Source organism: Callospermophilus lateralis, chromosome 2 (genome assembly GCF_048772815.1).
Source record: "Callospermophilus lateralis isolate mCalLat2 chromosome 2, mCalLat2.hap1, whole genome shotgun sequence".
Classification (NCBI taxonomy): domain Eukaryota; kingdom Metazoa; phylum Chordata; class Mammalia; order Rodentia; family Sciuridae; genus Callospermophilus; species Callospermophilus lateralis.
In genome coordinates, this window is record NC_135306.1 from 212393629 (window position 1) to 212412913 (window position 19285).

Here is a 19285-nt window from a genome sequence, read left to right on the forward strand (position 1 = left end):
CTGCTGGCTCCAGCGGCGCGCTGTCGCCAGGGTAACCACGCTCTTACGCGTTTGGGGCAAAATTCTCTCCTGGGTCGGTACCGGCTTCCTGCACCAGGCCTTGCTCTGGAGACATTAAAGAGAACGGGCGCCAGCGGGCAACCGGCCCCGACTGGCCGTGCGGCCTCAGCCTGAAGATCCGAGATCCTCTCCCATGGGGATGGTACTGGCACCTTCCTGGGAGTGTCTCGCGGGGACAAGGACTAGTTATCAGCCCCGTGGCGGCTGGATGTCTTGTCGCGGCTCGGGCCAGAGGCCAGAGCCCAGCAGACCCGGGAAACCACCCCACCCCAGCGCGCAGGGGCAGGCGGGAATGAATCTTGGAGTGGAGGAGGCGCAGGAGCTCACGGGGATGGGGCTCGGGGCGGGGGGTGGTCTCTTTGGGTGGGGCAGGAGCTCGCAGGGACCGGGAAGCGGGTCAGGGGATGGGACTTGGGCCATGACAAGAGCTCGCCGGGGTCGTGTGCGCGGTGGAGCCCAGCGCACAGCTAGGCGCTCGGCACGGGGCGGGACTTGAGCTCGCGGGGCCGGAGCTCACCGGGAGGGCGCTCGGGCGGGGCGTAGGCGGGGCGGGCGCGGGCACGTGACCCGCGGATGCCTGCGGAAGGAACGTCATGGCGCTGTGGGGCCGACGGTGGCTGGCCTCTCTCAGATTGTGGGGCCCGGGAGGTGGGCGGCCGGGCCTCGCGCGGGCCCCACCGTCCCGCGCCTGGCGGACGGTGTGCGCGGGGGCGGATAGCGTCTGGGCTCGCGCGCCTGCGGAGCCGCGCCCGCGGGAGCCAGGCAGGTGCGCCTCCGGAGGCCCCGGGTCGCGCAGGGCCTCCTCGGTTCTTGACCGCGTGTCTAGTGGTTCCGTCCGCGGCGGCTCGGCCCGTTACTGGTCTGTGGAAGTCCACGACGTGGATATTTCATAACGACTTTGGTCACTCACGTGTTGAAATAGGGTCTAATCTGTAGCTCTTACAAATGACGCGGTGCCGAATGACTTTGCTTGTACCTTGTTTCTTGGATAAATTCCTAGTATTGGGACTTTGGGTCTAAAAGTGTCTGCGTTTAACGTCTCAGTGGCCTTCGTGACGTAAGGTCGTCAGTGAACACTGCCGCGGAGGGGACGACACCCAGTAACTGCCCTTTTTGGAATGCCACTCAATCCATCCCGGGGCCCTGCGCATGCTAGGCCGGCACGCTGATCCTTACCTGGGGAATTGAGCTTACCTATGGAAAAATCTGAAGGTCCGAGTTGTTAGGGTATAAACTTAGATGCTTTGTAATGGGGGGATATTCAAGTAAATAATGGTAAATTCATGTGACACATATTGAAAGGTTAATAAAGAGATTTTCATCAAGGACAACGTTACTGAGCTCTTGTTCTGTACAGGCCCTGTTCTGGTGCTGGGGATAGAGCAGGTACCAGGGCAGACACTTGCTTCTGTAGAGCCAGTTCTTATTACAGAGATTATCTGCAAGACTGGCTGCCATTAAACCAACCTTTGCCACCATTGGTTTTAACACAGAAGCTGTAGGGCTTCCTATGAGAAGCAGACTATTTGCCCAGACTTGCAGTTGGGAATTTCTTTTGCCACTAGATTTTAGATTCTTGGTGAGATGTCCAGAAGGCTCTAAAGCCAAGACTGTTGTCTCAGGAGGCCTCCAGAGTTTCTGCAGCTGCAGTGCCTCTTGCCCTGTCCTTCAGGTGCTGCTACAGGCTCTGTGTCATTTGTATTGCTTTGTTTTCTTGTCTGCTCAGATGTAGAGTCATTTACAAAGTCCTGTGGCCTCATTGAAGCCTGTGACTTGGTTTTCTGTGTGTTCTGTGCCCTTTACTATGAAAGACCATTCCATACTCCCAATCTTGGCTCTTGGTTTCTGGAGGTGACTTAAGAACTTTCCAGAGCTTTGCAATGAGAACCCTGAGCTGCGGTATACCTTCTGCCTTGCCTGATTGTGTAATTTTAGCTGCTAATCTGAGCTGCCCCCATCTGCAGACATTAAAGATGAACTCTGTGCAGCACTCTGAACCCCTGTCAGGGCATGGATGTTTCTTTCTGGAATAGTCTTTAGAGAGACCAGCTTTTATCCCAATAGTATTTTGAAGCAAAACCTGAGAATTACTTTAAACTCACTGTATTTTCATCACTTCCCATGTACCTTAAGGTGTGTAGCTCTGTGGAACATGTGCCCCAGAGCCTTCACAAAGAATGCTTTTGGCCCTGGCTTGAGTTTCTATGAGGACTTCTGTTCTTAGCACTGCTTTGATAGCCGCACTCACAAATGATGCTTTCCTGATTACACAGTGCCTATTAACTGAAAGTTTTTGCTGCCAAATAGTCTTGATTTCTGACTTGTGACTGCTTTCTGTTTTAGCCAGTGGTCATCCATGGTGAGAAAGTTGGTTGTTTTGGGGGGACTGAAGTCATGTGCATGACCTTTTTGACGGTGGGAAGGGTAGAGTGTGCTCGTTCTTGCTAGCGTGAAGCTGGTTGTCTTTCTATTCTGCATTTGTTCTCAGTATTACAAGTGGACGAAGGGCCATCTCACTGTCTGTGGGTGCTTCAGGCATCTTTGGAAGTAGAGGCAACAGTGAGAAAGAGAAACTGTCCCTGCAGGACATCGCTGAGCTGATCCGGGTGCGCGCCTGTCAGAAGGTGGTGGTCATGGTGGGGGCTGGCATCAGCACACCCAGCGGCATTCCAGATTTCAGGTACCACAGTGACCCTTGCCGAGGCTTCCCCACTCTCTCCTGGTGGGCTTAGGACCTCTTCCTTCTCACTCTGCAGATCTCCAGGGAGCGGCCTCTATAGCAACCTCCAGCAGTACAACATCCCATACCCCGAAGCCATTTTTGAACTGGAATTTTTTTTCCACAACCCCAAGCCCTTTTTCACTTTAGCCAAGGAGCTGTACCCTGGAAACTATAGGCCCAATGCCACTCACTACTTTCTCCGATTGCTTCATGACAAGGGACTGCTTCTGCGTCTCTACACACAGAACATCGATGGACTTGAGAGAGGTGAGCCTCTGTTTCCTCTCCACGTCACATCTGTGCCTGTTTCCAGGTGGGGCTCCGGCCATTGCTAATACCTCATTTTTGGTGCTGTTTTGAGCCAACTAGACCTCTGTTGGGACCTCCCTGTGGGCCTGTCTTCCTGCAGAGTTGTGAGTTTTGGACAGAACTTAAGTTGACATTGTTTTGCTAATCTGGTATGAATATTTCTTTCATTTTTTTCTGTTTTAAGAAATACATGGAGCTAGGCTAGGTCTGTAATCCCAGCAGTTCAGGAAACTTGAGACAGTATTGCAAATTCAAAGTCAGCTTCAGCCACTTAGTGAGGCCTTAAGCAACTTAGTGAAACTCTGTCTCAAAAAAAAAAAAAAGGGCTTGGGGTGTGGTTCATTGGTCAGGGCCCCTGGGTTCAATCCCCAATACCAGGGGGAGGAAAAAAAAAAGGAAAAGAAGAAATCTGTGGAACATACAGAAATAAAAAGTATAAGAAGTCCTCTGTCCTCCCACTCAGTCTCCATATCTGACACAGGGCCCAGTCCTTGTTTGTCTGTTTCCCCACCTTCTTTCTCACCTCCAGGATGTTTTCAAGCAAATCCATCACATGGTAAATTTAATCCAGAAACAATCTAGAAGTAAATCAATGAGTATCTCTAGAAGATACAGACTGTGAAAAATAACTGATACTCTCTCGAACCACTAATGGCCCCTCAGTGTTGTCTGGGTCAGGACAGCAGTGATTCACAAGAGGGGACAGGTCAGGCCATGCATCTCAGGGAAGCATCTGGGGGGACCTGGGTTAGGTGTAGTGGGGGCAGCTGCAGGGCAGTCAGTGAGCCAGCAGCAGGGTGCCTGATGCCAAGAGGTGTCTCCTTGCTCAGGAGCTGTTTCATGTGAGATGAAATCTCTGGCTTGGACTCACAGAGGCAGCAGCGGCTACACTGTGGAGGCTTTGCTACCGAGGGTCAGGAGAGCTGGCCTTGTGGGAAGGTGGGAGCCGCCTGGCCATGAGTCTCAGCACTGCAGTTAGGACAGTGATGGGGATGTCGGAAGCCACCTGCAGGTGGAAGATTGAACACCTGAGAAACACTGAGCAAGAATAAAAAGTTTTATTTAAAGGATAGAAGAGAGAGAGATGGGAGCTCCCCCGCAGAGAGGGTGTCCAAAGCTGGTACCCAAGGAGTGAGGGTGTCCTGCCTCTTCTAAAGATTTTATATTTCCTTTGTTTTCATGCCCCCTTCTCCCATCTTGCTTATCTGATCAAAAGGTGGAGTGATCCAGAGGCAGGTACCAAGCTGCCCAGGGGTACAGGCAGGAAGGGCAACATCCAGTGGGTGTTTATTAGCTGTGGGAGACCAACCTTACCCGTGACTGAGTCACACTCCCCAGTTGGGTGCTGAGGCGCTCAGTCAAGTGGGTGCTGAGGCGCTTAGTTACAGTAATGTGGCAGAGCTTTCCCCACCCTTCTTGGGTGCGAGGGTCGGTGTCTCTTGCATGGGTGTGTCTTGCCACAGCCCCATGGATGAAGCTCCGCTCCGCTCACCTGTTCCTTGCCCTGTTTAGGATAGAATCTTCCATGGAAGTGCCTTGTGTGTGTTCCCTTCTCTTACTGTGCCCTTGGGTGTGGCCTACCCAGGTGTCAACCTCTGACAGTGGACATCATGAAGATAGACTCAGCCCCCTGAAACCTGACCCCTTGTCTCATTTGAATAGCTTCTCAATAAAAGGGGTCAGCGCGTGCTCTCGCTCTCTCTCTTTGTGCGGACACTTAAGGTCAGAGGACCCATCACAGCGACCCCAAAAAAAGAGGTATTTGTGTCTCTTGTGTGGTTATTTTGTGCAGCCCAGTCAGCCCAGTTCAACCGGAGTGACCCCTGAGCCTTTTAGTCTTGAGAACAGAAACCCGGCAATTAACAGCTTCCTGCTGGGAGGAGCAGTTCCCTAGAGGCAGGTAACTTTGGCAGCAGGTTGGAGGAGGGGAAGTGCTCTGGAGGTATTAGCATTTTATTTCCTTTTGAATCAGCCACACCAAATCATTCATTGTCATTGTCTACACTGACTGGCCTTTTGCCTGGGCCTTGATACCACGAACAGAGAAATTCCTGAGGCATTACTTTTTGTCTATTTTTTCACTAAGCAAATTTCTGGAAATGTATCTATACCCTCATTTTTACTTGATGTCTCTAGAATAGGGTGAGTATTGCTAGATATTAGAAACACACATACACACATATATATTAGTTTGTTTTGTAGAATATCAGGGGTACTCTACCATTGAGCTACATCCTCAGTCCCTTTTCTTTTTTATTTTGGGATAAGGTCCTGCTAAATTTTGAGGGTCTTTCTAAGTTCCGAGGCTGGTTTTGAACTTGTGAAACTCCTGCCTCAACATCCTAAGTCATTGGGATCATAGGAATGCACCACTGTGCCCAGCAATATCAGACATAATTTTATCTGAATTTATATCTGATGGATTTTGTTCTGATTTTGTTTTGTTTTGGTATTGGAGATGGAACCCATGACCTTATGCATGCTAGCCCAGTGTTTTACCACTGAGCAATACCCCAGGCCTTTGTATTGAATTTTTTTTTTTTTTTTTTTTGGTACCAGGGATTGAACTCAGGGTCACTTAATCACTGAACCACATCCCCAGCCCTTTTTATTGCATTTTATTTAGAGACATGGTCTCACTGAGTACTTAGGGCCTTGCTAAATTGCTGAGGCTGGCTTTGAACTCATAATCCTCCTGACTCAGCCTCCCGAGCTGCTGGGATTACAGGCGTGTGCCACTGTGCCCAGTGAAGGCTTTGTTTAAATGTGGCTTGGCTCCAGCTGGGAGCCCCTGTGCCGTACTCTGTTGGTGGAGAATCACTATTGGCAATATAGGCAGGGACACCAGGCTTTCCTGAGGGCTGAGATCCCTTCCAGGATGCCGCCACATCCAAAAGTCATGCTTCTGACTTGGTACTCATGCCAGCCCAAGGCTGCAATGCTTGCTTTGGTTGGATTTCAGTGTCTGGCATCCCCACCGCGAAGCTAGTTGAAGCTCATGGGACCTTTGCTTCAGCCACCTGCACAGTCTGCCGAAGATCCTGCCCTGGGGAGGACTTCTGGGTGAGTCGTTCCACTGAGAGTCTCTCTCTCCTGCAATTCATGGGAGTGGAGGTGATCTGGAAAAGTGGTATAACAGCATGAAAATGTTTTTTCTTTCTTTTTTTCTTTTTTTTGGTACCAGGGATTTAGCCCAAGGGTGCTTAGTGAGAGGTCTCACTAAGATGCCTAGGGACTCGCTCATTTGCTGAGGCTGGCTTTGAATTTGTGATCTTTCTGCCTCAGCCTCCCAAGTCATTGGGATTTCAGGTGTGCTCCACTTCACTTGCCCTTTTCTTTACTTTTAATTTAGAAAAATAATACATGCTTATAAACAACTAAGACAGCACAGAATGAATCTCCTTTCAACTAGTTCCTACTGCCCACCTTTAACAATTTGGTGTATGTTTTAGTTAACTTTCTTGTTATTGTAACCAAAGGACTTGACAGCAACAACACAGAAGGAAAAGTTTATTTTGGCTCATGATTTTCAAGAGTGGGTCCATGGTTGGCTAACTCCATAGCTCTGGGTCGAGGTGAGGCAGATCATCATGGTAGAAGAGCATGGTGGAGGAAAACAGCTCAGGACTTGACAACCAGGAAGCAGAAAGGGCAGTATATGAACCCTAAGGCGTGACTGTAGTGATCTGCCTCTTCCAGCCACACCCTACCTGCTAGTTTACCACCCAGTTAATCCATATTAATGATTTAATCTGCAGATCAGCTCCACCTCTTATAATAATCTAATCATTTTACCCCTGAGCATTCTTGCATTGTCTCACACATGAGCTTTTGGGGGAAAATCATAACAGTATATAATGTCCTAGGACTTCATTTTATTTTTAAATTTTGAGATAGGGTTTCACTAAGTTGCTTAGGACCTCACTAAATTGCTGGGGCTGGCTTTGAACTTGCCTTCCTCCTGCCTCAGCCTCCTGAACTGCTGGATTACAGGCGTGTACCACTGTACCTAACTGTTCTAGGGCTTTGCATGAGCACCCAGGTTTTTTGTCAGTGTCTGCAGTTCTGCCTGCTCTTTTCGGTCTTCGTATTAACTGTAGAGTGTTAGGTTTAGCCACTCAACTATTACAGGATATCTTTTGATGTTTGTAATTTTCACTATTGAGCATGAAGCAACAGTGATACCTGTGTTAGACCTCTTAGGATTCCTTAGAGAATAGGGTAGGGTGGGGAATATGAGCACAGCAGCCCAGCGAAAGTACGAAGTGCAGGTGAACCATGCACTTGAAGAGGCAGCTGTCTGTTACTGGATCTCACCTCGGCAACAGTAAATGAGTAGAAGATAAATCCCATGCTGTGTGAACACTTTCACGTGCTGTCTCGCTCAGGTTCCTGTTTTCACCCAGGAGTGCGACTGCCGAGTGCCATGTGAACTCTGGGTCACTGTTGGAGGAACTGTCTTACTCTTCTCCACAGCACCTGTGCTTTGTGGAATTTGTTGTTTTATTTTGGGTTGTAAGAGTTCTTTTTATGTTCTAGAAAGTAGATCCTTATCAGATACATGATTTGCAAGTATATGGGTTGGTTGTCTTTTTCCCTTTCTTGGTAATATCTTACAATATACTAATGTTTTCTTTCTTTCTTTTTTTTTTTTTTTCTTGGCACCAGGGATTAAACCCAAGGGTGCTTAACCACTGAGCCACATCCTCAGCCTTTTTTATTTTTTATTTTGAGACAAGATCTCACTGAGTTGCTTAGGGTCTCACTAAATTGCTGAGGCTACTTTTGAACTTGCCATCCTCCTGCCTCAGCCTCCCAAGCTGCTGGGATTACAGGCATGTGCCACCATGCACAGCTATTCAAATATTTTTAATTTTAGTGAATTCTAGTTTATCTATTTTTCTTTTTTGTGCATGCTTTTGATGTTGTATCTAAAACAAATATCGCTAGTTCCAAGTTCATGAAGTTTTGCCTGTTTTCTGGTTTTTAGCTCTTACATTTAGGTCTTTGATCCATTTTGAGTTAATTTTTATAGATAGTGTGAGGTTGTTTAGCACCATTTGTTGAAGAGACTGTCTTTCCCCATTGAATGGTTTTCACTCTTGTTGAAAACTAGTTGCCCATAAATGTGTGGATTATTTTTGAATTCTCAATTCTATTCCATTGGCCAGTACCACACTGTATTGGTTACTGTAACTTTGTGGTAAGTTTTTTTTTTTTTAATATTTTTTTTAGTGGTAGATGGACACAATATCTTAATTTTATTTATTTTTATGTGGTGCTGAGGATTGAACCCAGTGCCCCATGCTTATGAGACAAGCGCTCTACCACTGAACCACAGCCCCAGCCCAGTGGTAAGTTTTAAAATCAGGAAACGGGAGTCTAGCACATAGTGGAAACTGTAGGTGCATGTTTAATCTTTTCATCAACACATCCATTGAATGACTGGTTTCTTCATCAGTTTAGTCCACTGAGTGCCAGACATTTGGGTGGGTGCTGTGGATGCAAAAACAAACAGAGTGGCAGGTGCAGGAAGAAGCTCTTGCACAGCTGTGGGAAGCGAGTGACTGGGGCCCTCCTGGCAGAGGAGAACTGGAGTGTGGCAGGCCAGGGTGTTTTCTTTTTTGTGTGTGGTGGGGGTTACTAGGGATTGAACCATGAGCCACACCCACCAGCCCTTTTGTATTTTTATTTTAAGATGATCATGCTAAGTTGCTGAGGATGGCCTTGACCTTGCGACCCTCCTGTCTCAGCCTCTTGAGTCCTGGGATCAAAGCCTGTACATTAGCACTGGATAGATCCTGAAGAATTGTAAAGCAGGAAAGGGGCGTGAAAGGTTCGCATCTTAGATTATGTGGGCAGCAGGTTGAGTTTCTTGGGTCAGGAGCCTACTATGGGGAGGTGGGTAATCTGGGTAGGAGATAGGGAAGCCATGGGTCGAGCAGACACAGTGGACAGAATGAGACAGCTACAGGAGGCAGGGCTGTTTGGAGGTGGAGATGGAGGGGTCTAGGAAGATGTCCTGGGCCCGAGTCCAAGGGGGCGCAGGAAGGAGGTGTGGGTGGAAACCGCAGACTTGAGAACCATAGTACTGCAGGTAACAGAGACCAGATGGAGCCTTTCTGTAAGAGGGAGAGAAGCTCTCGTGGGCTTTGTCAACTTCAGACTAGCCATGGTGCTGTCAGCATCCCAACCTCCCAACCCCTGCATGTTTCTTTATCGACCCCCAGTGTGTGTGTGTGTGTGTATATGATGAGAAAGGCATGGAAGGGGTCCCAGGTCCTCTGGGAGGTGTCCTGGGGGGCCAGTGCAGGAAGCCTGACACCTGCAGGGCTGAGGTATGCCTTGGTCACTTCAGCTGTGACCAGGGTTAAGCATCCTCCTGCCTTCCCATTGTGGGGCAGATGCCCACAGAGCACTGTCCAAGGCCTGGGGTCCACCAGGTGTTTTCTTGGCACCAGCTCAGGTGCAGAGCAGATTAGACATTCAGCCTGTGAGGGGATTTGTGGATGAAACCAGGTGAGGTCCAGGATTTGTATTTATTTATTTATGTACTTATTTATTTATTATTTATATGTGACAGCGGAATGCATTACAATTCTTATTACACATATAGAGCACAATTTTTCACGATTTTTGTATACAAAGTATATTCACACCAATTCTTGTCTTCATACATGTACTTTGGATAATAATGTCCATAACATTCCACCCTCATTTTTAACCTTATGCCTCCTGCCTTCCCCTCCCACCCCTCTGCCCTATTTAGAGTTCGTCTATTCCTCCCATGCTCCCTCTTCCTACCCCACTATGAATCAGGCTTCTTATATCAGAGAAAGCATTTGGCATTTGTTTTTTTGGGGGGATTGGCTAACTTCGCTTAGCATTATCTTTTCTAACTCCATCCATTTACCTGCAAATGCCATGATTTTATTCTCTTTTATCGCTGAGTAATATTCCATTGTGTATATATGCCACATTTTTTTTCAGGATTTGTTTTTAAGTACTCTGACCACTACAACATTTTGGAGGATTACATAAAAACTGTTGGTAATTGCTAAAACTGGGCACTTGGGGTCTGTTGCACTATTCTCAATTTCTGTGCTTGTTTGAAATTTCTTGAGCTTATTCCCTCCTAAAAGGCATCTTCCTTGGTCCTGCCTTCTTTCTGTGTCCCCAGGCCGACGTGATGGCTGACAGGGTGCCCTGCTGCCCAGTCTGCACTGGCATTGTGAAGCCTGATATTGTGTTCTTTGGGGAGCCACTACCCCAGAGGTTCTTGCTACATGTGGTTGATTTCCCCATGGCAGATCTGCTGCTCATCCTAGGCACCTCCCTGGAGGTTTGTGAAGGGGCTTTGGGGGCATGGGCTGGAGGATAGGGAGGAGGTCGGTGCAGAGGGGTCAGCCCAGGGTGCTAAAGGCGATGGGATCCAGCTAATGTTGTAGGCCTGGGGAGTAGCTGTGTGAGAGGATGGGGAGAATGGGAGGGCATGTGGGTGGGGATTCCAAGGGATGAAAGGGGCAGGTGGGGTGTGGCTGGTCAGGGTACAGTGAGGGATGATGCCAGTCCTGAAGACGGCAGAGTGATGGGCACCTGCAGGGCGGGAGGACTGTGGCCTGAGGTGGAGAGGCTCCTGGCTCACCTGCATCAGGGTTTTGTTGGTTGGGGCAGTTGGGAGTGAGGATGCTGCATTGGGTTCTGTATACCTGTGGTGAGGTGCCTGGGAGATGCCTGCTAGACACATCCAAGAAACTGTCTACCATCTCAGTTTGAATGATAAGAAATTTCTAAAAGATGTTGAGCAAGAAATGAGACTATGAACTAAGCTAGTGCCTGACTGGGTACACCACCAGGGGCTCCCCAGTGGCCAGAGGCCCAGTGTATGCTGTGGGCATCACTGTTGCTGCCTGCTGAACCAGGCCCTGTCCCAGCCCTGTGGACAGTCACAGCATAAATTGTGGAAATTCTGTAGCTTGTTATGTGCATTGGGAAAAATACCAGGTGAGGCAGGAAGGTTGGAGGAGTGGCCTGGTTGCTTGTGAAGGTGTCAACTGAGGGATCTGGCAGGGTTGTTGCACAGGATGATTCCTGTGGCTGCTTTGCTGTGAATTGGCACAGGGGACAGACCCAGCAGAGGCTCTTGCAGGTGGTGATTGGCTGGCACTGACAGATAGAGAGGTAAAGCCATCAGGAGCTATTGGAGTCTGGATGTGAAGGCAGAAGGCAGGCCAGAATGGGAGTTGTGGGAGAGCCTGGACTCCCACAGGGCTTCAGGGTTATGGCTTGTATTTTTTGGTGGGCAGGTTTGAGGATCCTCAGGAGATGTATGCATGGGGGTGGAGTCTAGCAGAGACTGAGGTAGGAGAGCCTGAGGTGCAAACATATGTGAGTTGGGATGGAGGATGGACATAGGAAAGCACTCAGAGGTGCCAAAGACTGGGCTGTGGGAGCCATGGTAGTTGGCATATGGGCTGAGCCAGCTGTAAGGTGTGGACACTGGGGCCTTTCTATTTGAAGCAAAATGAAAATAGTTGTGTTTTCTTTTTTTTCTTTTTTCTGGTTATAAAAGCACTATCTATACATTATATAAAAGTATAAAAAGCCAAGTGTCATCTTTAATCCCATCAACAACTGTTAGTGTTTTTTGTTTGTTTGTTTTGTGGTGCCAGGGATTGAACCCAGGGCCTTGTGCTTGCAAGGCAAGCACTCTACCAACTGAGCTATATTTCCATCCCAACTGTGTGTGTTCTGGTCTGTCCTCGTGTGCTGCTGTTCTGTACAGTGCGTACATCCCGCTCTTTGACTGGCTATGTCCATGTTGGTGTGAGCACGTGGAGCTGTGTGGTAGGTGCTGCAGCTGCCCTGGGAGGGCAAGGTTCCAGCTGGAGCCAGCCTGCCAGTGCGTGCCAGTGTGAGCGGGATCCTTAGCGCAAGGCACGGGCTTTTCCTTGTCTGCTCTGTGAAGAAATATCGATGTGTTGGCTTATGGAGCACTGCTTTGGATCTTCTTGAGCTATGACACAATATATGGTACATGAACCATATGATCTTTTTTCAGAATCTTAAATATTCTGAATTCTGAAACATATCCATATATAATTTTATAGTGAAAGTGCCTATAGTGAATGTCCAAGTGTATACATTTTTACACTCACAGAAATACTTCTAAAGGGTAAATGTTGATGCATATTCAAGACTCAGTTTCCAGGAAGTACCAATATAGTGCCTTAACAGGGTGCAAGGGGCCATATGCACATATCCTCACCAATACTAAAATTTCCTATCTTTAATTTTTTGCCAGTCTGATCAGTTAAAAGAGGTCTTGCACTTCTGTAATAGTGCAGTTCCTCTATCTCTTGCCCATCTTTCACTGGGTTATAAATTAGCAAAATAAATAAGTTCCTAAATTACATGTTTTTAAATTAGCAAGTAGAAGTATAAATTGTCACGTTGTATATATTGCAGTTTGTTTACAATGATGAGTTTAATATTTTTCTACATAGTGGCTTTATGGAGATACTACTGTGATAGCATTTATACAGTCTGTCATTTTCATTTGTCTTATCTTATTTCAGTTAGCATTCCTAAAAAGTCCTTTCCCATCCTTACCTATAGACCTTCAATTTTCTTCATGAACTGCTTTTGTTTACATTTAAATCTTTAATTCATTTGAAACCTTCCCAATGAAAGGCAGGAATTGAGCATTTCCCTCCTAGATACTAAACCACCCTTGTTACCATTTATTTATCTATTTTTTATGTTGTTACTCTTGAGATTCAATTCCATTTGAGAACCAGATGCAGAAGCTGGATGGCATGGTTTATGTCTCTCTAGAGTCAGATGGTGAAGACTGAGGCCTGAGCTCCAGGCCTCTCCTGCCAGATGAGAAGATTTGCAGGACAGGGTTGCGGCAGGGCGAGTAGAGTGGTGGACAGGTGGAAGGAAGATGCCCACCGCACAGTTGGCAGGAAGGAGGAAGGTGGGGATAGCAAGAGGTGAGGGAGGCCTGGGAGGACAGGATCATCCAGATCAAGCATAGGAGGCTGCTTGAGCTTGATGCATGGTGATCTCTCCTGTCCCTCTAGGTCTCATGGCCATGGTGTGGTGACTTGATGGGCTTGTGGGATGGATACTGTGCTCCTCATGTTTGGGTTGTTTTTCAGGTGGAGCCTTTTGCCAGCTTGTCTGAGGCTGTGGGGAGCTCAGTGCCCCGGCTGCTCATCAACCGGGACTTGGTGGGACCCTTTACTTGGCGACCTCGCAGAAGGGATGTGGCTCAGCTGGGGGATGTGATTCACAGTGTAGAAAGGCTGGTGGAACTTCTGGGCTGGACAGAAGAAATGCAGGACCTTGTCCAGCGGGAGACTGGGAAGGTACAGACCACAATGCTACTGTTGGTCTTATACTGGGCACTAACCTGGGTCCACCACCTCCATTGAGAGGAACAAATGATGCCAAGTACATGCTCCTGAGGCCTAGAGCTACTGGTGGCTAAGGAGGGATGGCAGTTCTGGTCATTCTAGTCTGTTGCCTTTCCTTCCTAAAACAAAGCAGCCATACTCCCCTCTGAGGCTTGGGGTGACTGAGATGACCCATGTATAAGGACTTTGAGAAGCTGAAGTTCTCTGCCCTTTCTGTGGGATGGTGCTCAAACTGGGATTTCTAAAATACTTTTTTTTAGTTGTCAATGAACCTTTATTTTATTATTATTTTTTTTATATACAGTGATGAGAATTGAACCCAATGCCTCACACATGCTAGGCAGGTGCTCTACCTCTGAGCTACAACCTCAGCCCCACCTGGGATGCTTTTAAGAAGTGGTCCATGTGAGTTGCTATCCGTATAGCCTGCCAAGGATAGACAGCCAGAGTGTCGATGCTTTCTAGATGGTTCCTAGGAAAACCATGTAACTTCTAGAGGATCAATAGCATTTAAAGCCCAGGTTTAAGGTTACAGACAGGTCTGACACTGCCCAAGGGCAAGCACCCTCTTCTTGCCTCCATTGGCAAAAGCCCCAGCCTCTGGTTGCAGTCTGAGACTTGTTAAGGATGAGACTTAGCTCTTGCTGTTTCCACGCACATTAGACATCATTACCACTATTATTTATGGCCTTTCATTCATTCCAGTTTGGCTCTGAGAGCTGATGTAGGCTGGTGCCATTTCGCATCTCACTATAGATAGGAGTAAAGACTTCCAGTGTTATAATCACGCTGGCCACTCCATTCAAGAAGCAGAGAACTCCGCAAAAAATGTCATTGAGGAAAAAAAAATAATAATAAAATAAAATGCCAGAGAAAGTAAAAAAAAAAAAAAAAAAAAGAATTTATAAGTAAAATTTCCATATTGATTTTTACTTCACAATGTATTTGAACATTTTAATGATATTTAAATAAAATAATTTATTTAGAAAAAAAAATGTCATTGAGGCAGGTGCTCCCCTGGCCATCTTGCAGGGCAGTGGAGAGCTGGTCATGTCAGCCTGACAGGCTTGTCCTGAAGCCTCTTCCTGGTTTGAGTCCCGTTCCCATATAAAAGGAGACTAATAGCCCTTACTGATTTTTGGAAATGACCCTACAAGACTTAATCTGTGTGATTTCTTGGCAGAACAGGCAGATAAAAGGAGACCCGTTCTGAGGATTTTAAAGTTCCCAGTTGAGGTGTACTGATGCTTACATGCTCAAAAACATTACTATCTGACTCCTTGGGTAGCAATTAAAAAATAAATCCCTGAAATCATAACCTATTTTTCATAACTTTCCATGAAACCAAGAAATCACACAGATTAAGTCTTGTAGGGCCATTTCCAAAAATCAGTAGGGGCTATTAGTCTCCTTTTATATGGGAACAGGACCTCGTTTTTTTGCAGAGAAAAGCGCATTTCATGAAATATTTTGCTTGCTTTCAGCAAGGTGTTCAACCCAGGCTTGAGATGTGCTGGCCTGCTTGGGTATACACACTTAATTGATCTCCTCTCTTCTCTTCTAGCTGGATGGACGGGACAGATAGGAGGGTGATGGCTGCCGCATGTATGAGCAATGGCAACAGGAGAGACTCACACCTCATTTCTAGTGAGACCATATGCTTGCAGACACCTTGGTAGGTTTACAAAATTTGGCCAAACCAGGACATGTGACCTGCAGACACAGTGGACATCTGAGGCTGCCCTCAGACTGTATTGCAAGTAGGGTGGTGTTTATTCTCAGGAACACCCAATCACAGATGGAAAGGAATTGCATGGCCTGTTTGCTGTGTCCAGTTCTTCACCGGTAGAAGCTCTTAATACAAAAAGCTTTCTTCTGACGGTGACCTTCTTGAACTGACAGACAACTGGAATCTCAGACCTGATTTGCTTTTACAGTGCCTAGAGCTTAGCAGCCCTCCCGGGCCCTGGTGATGTACCGGGTCTTCTAGCATGTTGGTATTTGCAGTAGGGTTATTTTTAATTAGAAAGTCTGGAGCATGAAATAAATTTTAGTATTTAAACAATGGCATCTTCCTTTTTTGTTTCCCTCAAAGGAACAGCAAGTGTTGACATGACCATGGAAAATAAACCTTGGGGTATGGGCATCTCCCTCTCGGCAGGGGACAGCACTGTTCTCACCTATTCCTGGATTCATCTTGAGGGGACCTCAGCCCCCTCTTCCACCCAGCACCTGTCTCCCTTCTGGAGGCTCTGTGTTTCCAGGGCAGTACTTCCTGTCCCTGAGCTGTACCTGCCCTGGGCTGGAGCTGACAGGGACAGACTTTAAACTAAAGACTGAACTAAACATATAAGGGGGGTCCCATGACCTTATTCCTTAGTGATGACAAAATATGCATGGTGATCTAGGAAAAGTATTTACTTCTGAAAAGGACGAAGGTGGTTGGTTTGATGGTCCTTTGATATTTTACACATATTCTCTTTCTTTCACACACATTCTCACCCGAAATACTTCTTTATTCTGTGATGTTTTTGTGGCTCTTAGAAATCTTGAGATTTTAACTTACAGCCTTATGAGGGGCATCTGCCTTCACATAAGTATTTATCATCTAAGTCAGTGGATAGCATTGAGTCAGTTGTCACAACCAATGAGAGCTCAGATGTGTGGATACTGTAGCAGGTGACTGGGCCAGGGCCAAGAAGAAAGTAGAAGAGGCCATAGTGAGGACAGACGGCAGAGCTTACAGCGCTTACCTGGGTGCTCAGTGTTCCTGACACATTTACATGTTCTATAGACTGTTTCCCTTGTGAAAGGCAGCCCATGCCCCCTACACTAGCTTGTTCAGAATGCCAAGCCCAGACAGCTGCCTTGTGTGCTCCCCTGCTGAGCCCCACCTCCCAAGGCATGCTGGCCTGTGTGTCAAGACAGGCCCTATCCTCAGCCACCACCCCTGCATCCTTAGCACTTATTAAAGACACGGTTTCATCTGTGGAAGTCAAGACTGAGTTCCCAGGTTTACAGCAGGACAAGACCACTGAGATCCTAAAGATAAGAAATCAGACCACAGGCAAAGCACTAACAGAGCTTGGGTAGAAAAGTGTCTCCATGCTGGAGAGGTGGGTGTGGCTTCCCCAGGCTGAGGCCCTAAGGATGCCTCTGGATGCAGCACCAGTTCTGCAGGGGAGGAGAGCTGCTGTCCTCAGTCAGGGTCCGAGTCGGGGTCTGAGGAGAGCTGTCCCTCCATGGTCTCACACATGGCATCTTGCAGAGATGTGAGGTGACCCCGGGGACTCATCCCCATGGGTTGTATGACTCTGTGCCTGTAGGGGAAAGGTGAGTAGGGCTGGGGAAGAGGCCTGGTGTGCTGGAAGGCCGGGGCCACCTGGGTAGAACCCTGTGTTAACTGGGCTCAAATCTCAACTGCTGCCCTGGCTTCAAGACACTGAGCAGTCCCTTACTTTCCTGGCCTCATTTTCATCACCTGTACACAGGCACAATATCAATCTAACCTCAACTTTGCTCAAGGATTTCCAACATCAGTCACGCAGCCTTTCAGGACCCTAAGCCCTCCTCTGGTCTCACATTGGGATGTGGGTCCATTCTTCTTCCTCCCAAGTGCAGACCCCTCCTCCCAACAAACCTGGAGAGCTTGTCAAACATGTTCACCAGCTTCATGGCCTCATGCTCCTTCTGCTCCTCTGTCATGCCCTCCATAGGATTTGGTGGCTTCTCCTCCACCCTCCCTGTCACAGGGTTGATGCTGCATCCCAGAGGGGGAATGGACAATGTGTTAGTAACTCTCCAGGACAAGACGGGCCACATGGGTAGGTGGACGCCCACCTTCCTGCTCAGGCCTAGAGTGGCAAGACACAGGTTTACCTGGTGGAGGGAGGGGAGCATGCAACCACAGAAGAAACCTCCCTCCAGGAGGAGAAGCTCCTGCCTTGCCCGCTCCCGGTGCCCAAGCCCTCCCTGCATGCTCAGGACAACATCCCTTGGGAACAGGTATCAGATTCTGGAGGGTCTTTCCATTCCTCATCCTGTCCCACCAACCACAGGAGTCTAGATGGGTGGGGAGCAGGAATGGAGGCGGGGGTGAAGGGAATCCCAAGTGTGTTGGGGTACACACCTGGCCTTGGCTTCCTTGTACTCGTCAGTGTCCGTATCCTCGTCCTCTGAATACTGGCCCTCAGGCCGCCCCCCTGCCATGAGGCCCCTGGCAGCCAAGAGGCCTGCGGCGTTCCCGTAGCCTGTATACTTGATGAATCGGGGCACTGGGGGCCAGGATACAGGTCAGTGGGTGAATGTGGCTGGGGCAGGGCAGGCCTGGGGCTCGGGCTTCCCACACTCACCACTCTCAGAACACAGCACAAAGAGGAATTCAGCAGCTACCCTCTTCACATCCGTGTCCAGGTGTGTCATGAGGCGGACAAGCTTGTTCCGCAGTAGCTCCCCAACCTCAGGCCGGGTCCTCACGTCCCGCAGAGGTGGCAGCACCTGGGGAAGCGGCTGGCACTCAGCCTAGGCTTGGAGCAACTTGAAGTCTGTGACTAGGATCCCGCCACCCCCCCGCCCCCGCGCCCCCAGCTCTGGCTCCTCTGCCAAGTACCTGGGCCTTCAGGAATTTCCTGACTGGACGGTGCATGCGGGCACACTCTGTCAGCACACTCAGCACAGGAGCCACACTCTCCTTTAGCCTGTGGGTCTGCAGAGGGACCCGTCACTGGGCAGTACTCCTTCTGACTTGGGGTGAAGGGTGGCAGCTACACATGCCCTGGCTAGTCCTGGAAGCAGAGGCTTGGGAGTCCCCAAGGGCCAGGAGCTGGTGGTAGGTGTCTGTCAGTTTTGAAAGGGATGGGAATAGGCCCAAACTCAGGAAGTTAGTTGAAAGCCTTATGAGTTGGAGCAAACGACTCAATGCTTTAAGTCTAACTTTTATAACCAAGGTTGTAAGCAGAACACAAAGTATTCCAATTTGTCTACACACCACTGGCATCCCACTCTCAGAAAATGACAGCAAAAAGAAACAACAGAACCTTTACTCTTTGTGCCTCCTGGACAGCGAGCAGGGTATCATTGCCGGCCTCCCTTGTTATCTCCCAGAGCATAACACCAGCAGCTGCAGCAATAAGGACAGGCAGCCACCCTCCTCACTCAATTCACATGCATGCAAGCATACTCCACCCCAGCAACATGGCTCCCAGAGATCTGGCACTCTTGGTCTATGGCTCTTTTGCTGGCTTAATGTCTGTAAGCTCTGGTAGGACTAGAGTTCCAGCTGTCTGGATGTCCTGTGGGCTCACCAGGAAATCCCTGGTGACTCTCCTTAAGAGGGACAGCTATGCTTATGACCAAGGGGGCTGCCCATGCACAGGGACATGAGGAGGCTGAGGGTCACAAGCAGGGGCTTCTCAAGATTACTAAAGAGGGAACCACAAAGGGACTGCTAGCATCTTGCTAGAACCTGAGAAACGCGACTCCTTGTAGCAGTGGACGGAAATGAAGCCTTGAATGAATAAGGTTGTCCACATGTAGAAACAATGACCACAGCTATGCAAACAGCCAAGGTCAGAGCCACTGCAGAGGACTGCCCAGCAGGTACCCTGCCTACCTGGTGCAAACGCTTCTCTAGGAAGGCGAGGAGGACACCAATCACATCCATGTTCACTCCCATGAACTCCAAGGAGCCTTCATGCAGCTCTAGGGCGAGGAGGACGTCCAAACACTTGAGAGGCAAGTTCCCCAGGAGATTCACTGTGTGGCTGGGGAC

At 48.5% G+C, this 19285-nt stretch overlaps 2 protein-coding genes across 9 annotated transcripts; one reads left to right on the forward strand and one right to left on the reverse strand.

The window, feature by feature from the left end:
• The first annotated feature begins 65 nt into the window (after nt 1-65).
• Sirt3 (sirtuin 3) lies at nt 66-15580 on the forward strand. 8 transcript variants are annotated; one of them, XM_076847863.1, is made up of 7 exons: nt 66-202; nt 2549-2740; nt 2817-3049; nt 6018-6154; nt 10272-10433; nt 13258-13467; nt 15080-15580. In XM_076847863.1, exons 2-7 carry the CDS (start codon nt 2694-2696, stop codon nt 15098-15100), a joined length of 810 nt encoding a protein of 269 aa, XP_076703978.1. In that variant the 5' UTR covers nt 66-202; nt 2549-2693; the 3' UTR covers nt 15101-15580. The 8 variants fall into 8 exon arrangements, with proteins under 8 accessions (XP_076703978.1, XP_076703970.2, XP_076703972.2 ...); XM_076847855.2 differs by lacking the exon at nt 66-202 and adding an exon at nt 628-826; XM_076847857.2 differs by lacking the exon at nt 66-202 and adding an exon at nt 628-826 and having other exon boundaries at nt 6054-6154.
• A 430-nt stretch (nt 15581-16010) lies between these two features.
• Ric8a (RIC8 guanine nucleotide exchange factor A) lies at nt 16011-19278 on the reverse strand. Its single transcript, XM_076847853.2, has 6 exons — nt 19127-19278; nt 18125-18220; nt 17868-18012; nt 17645-17789; nt 17156-17275; nt 16011-16835 (listed from the first exon to the last, which is right to left on the reverse strand). Exons 1-6 carry the CDS (start codon nt 19187-19189, stop codon nt 16715-16717), a joined length of 690 nt encoding a protein of 229 aa, XP_076703968.2. The 5' UTR covers nt 19190-19278; the 3' UTR covers nt 16011-16714.
• Between the last annotated feature and the right edge of the window lie 7 nt (nt 19279-19285).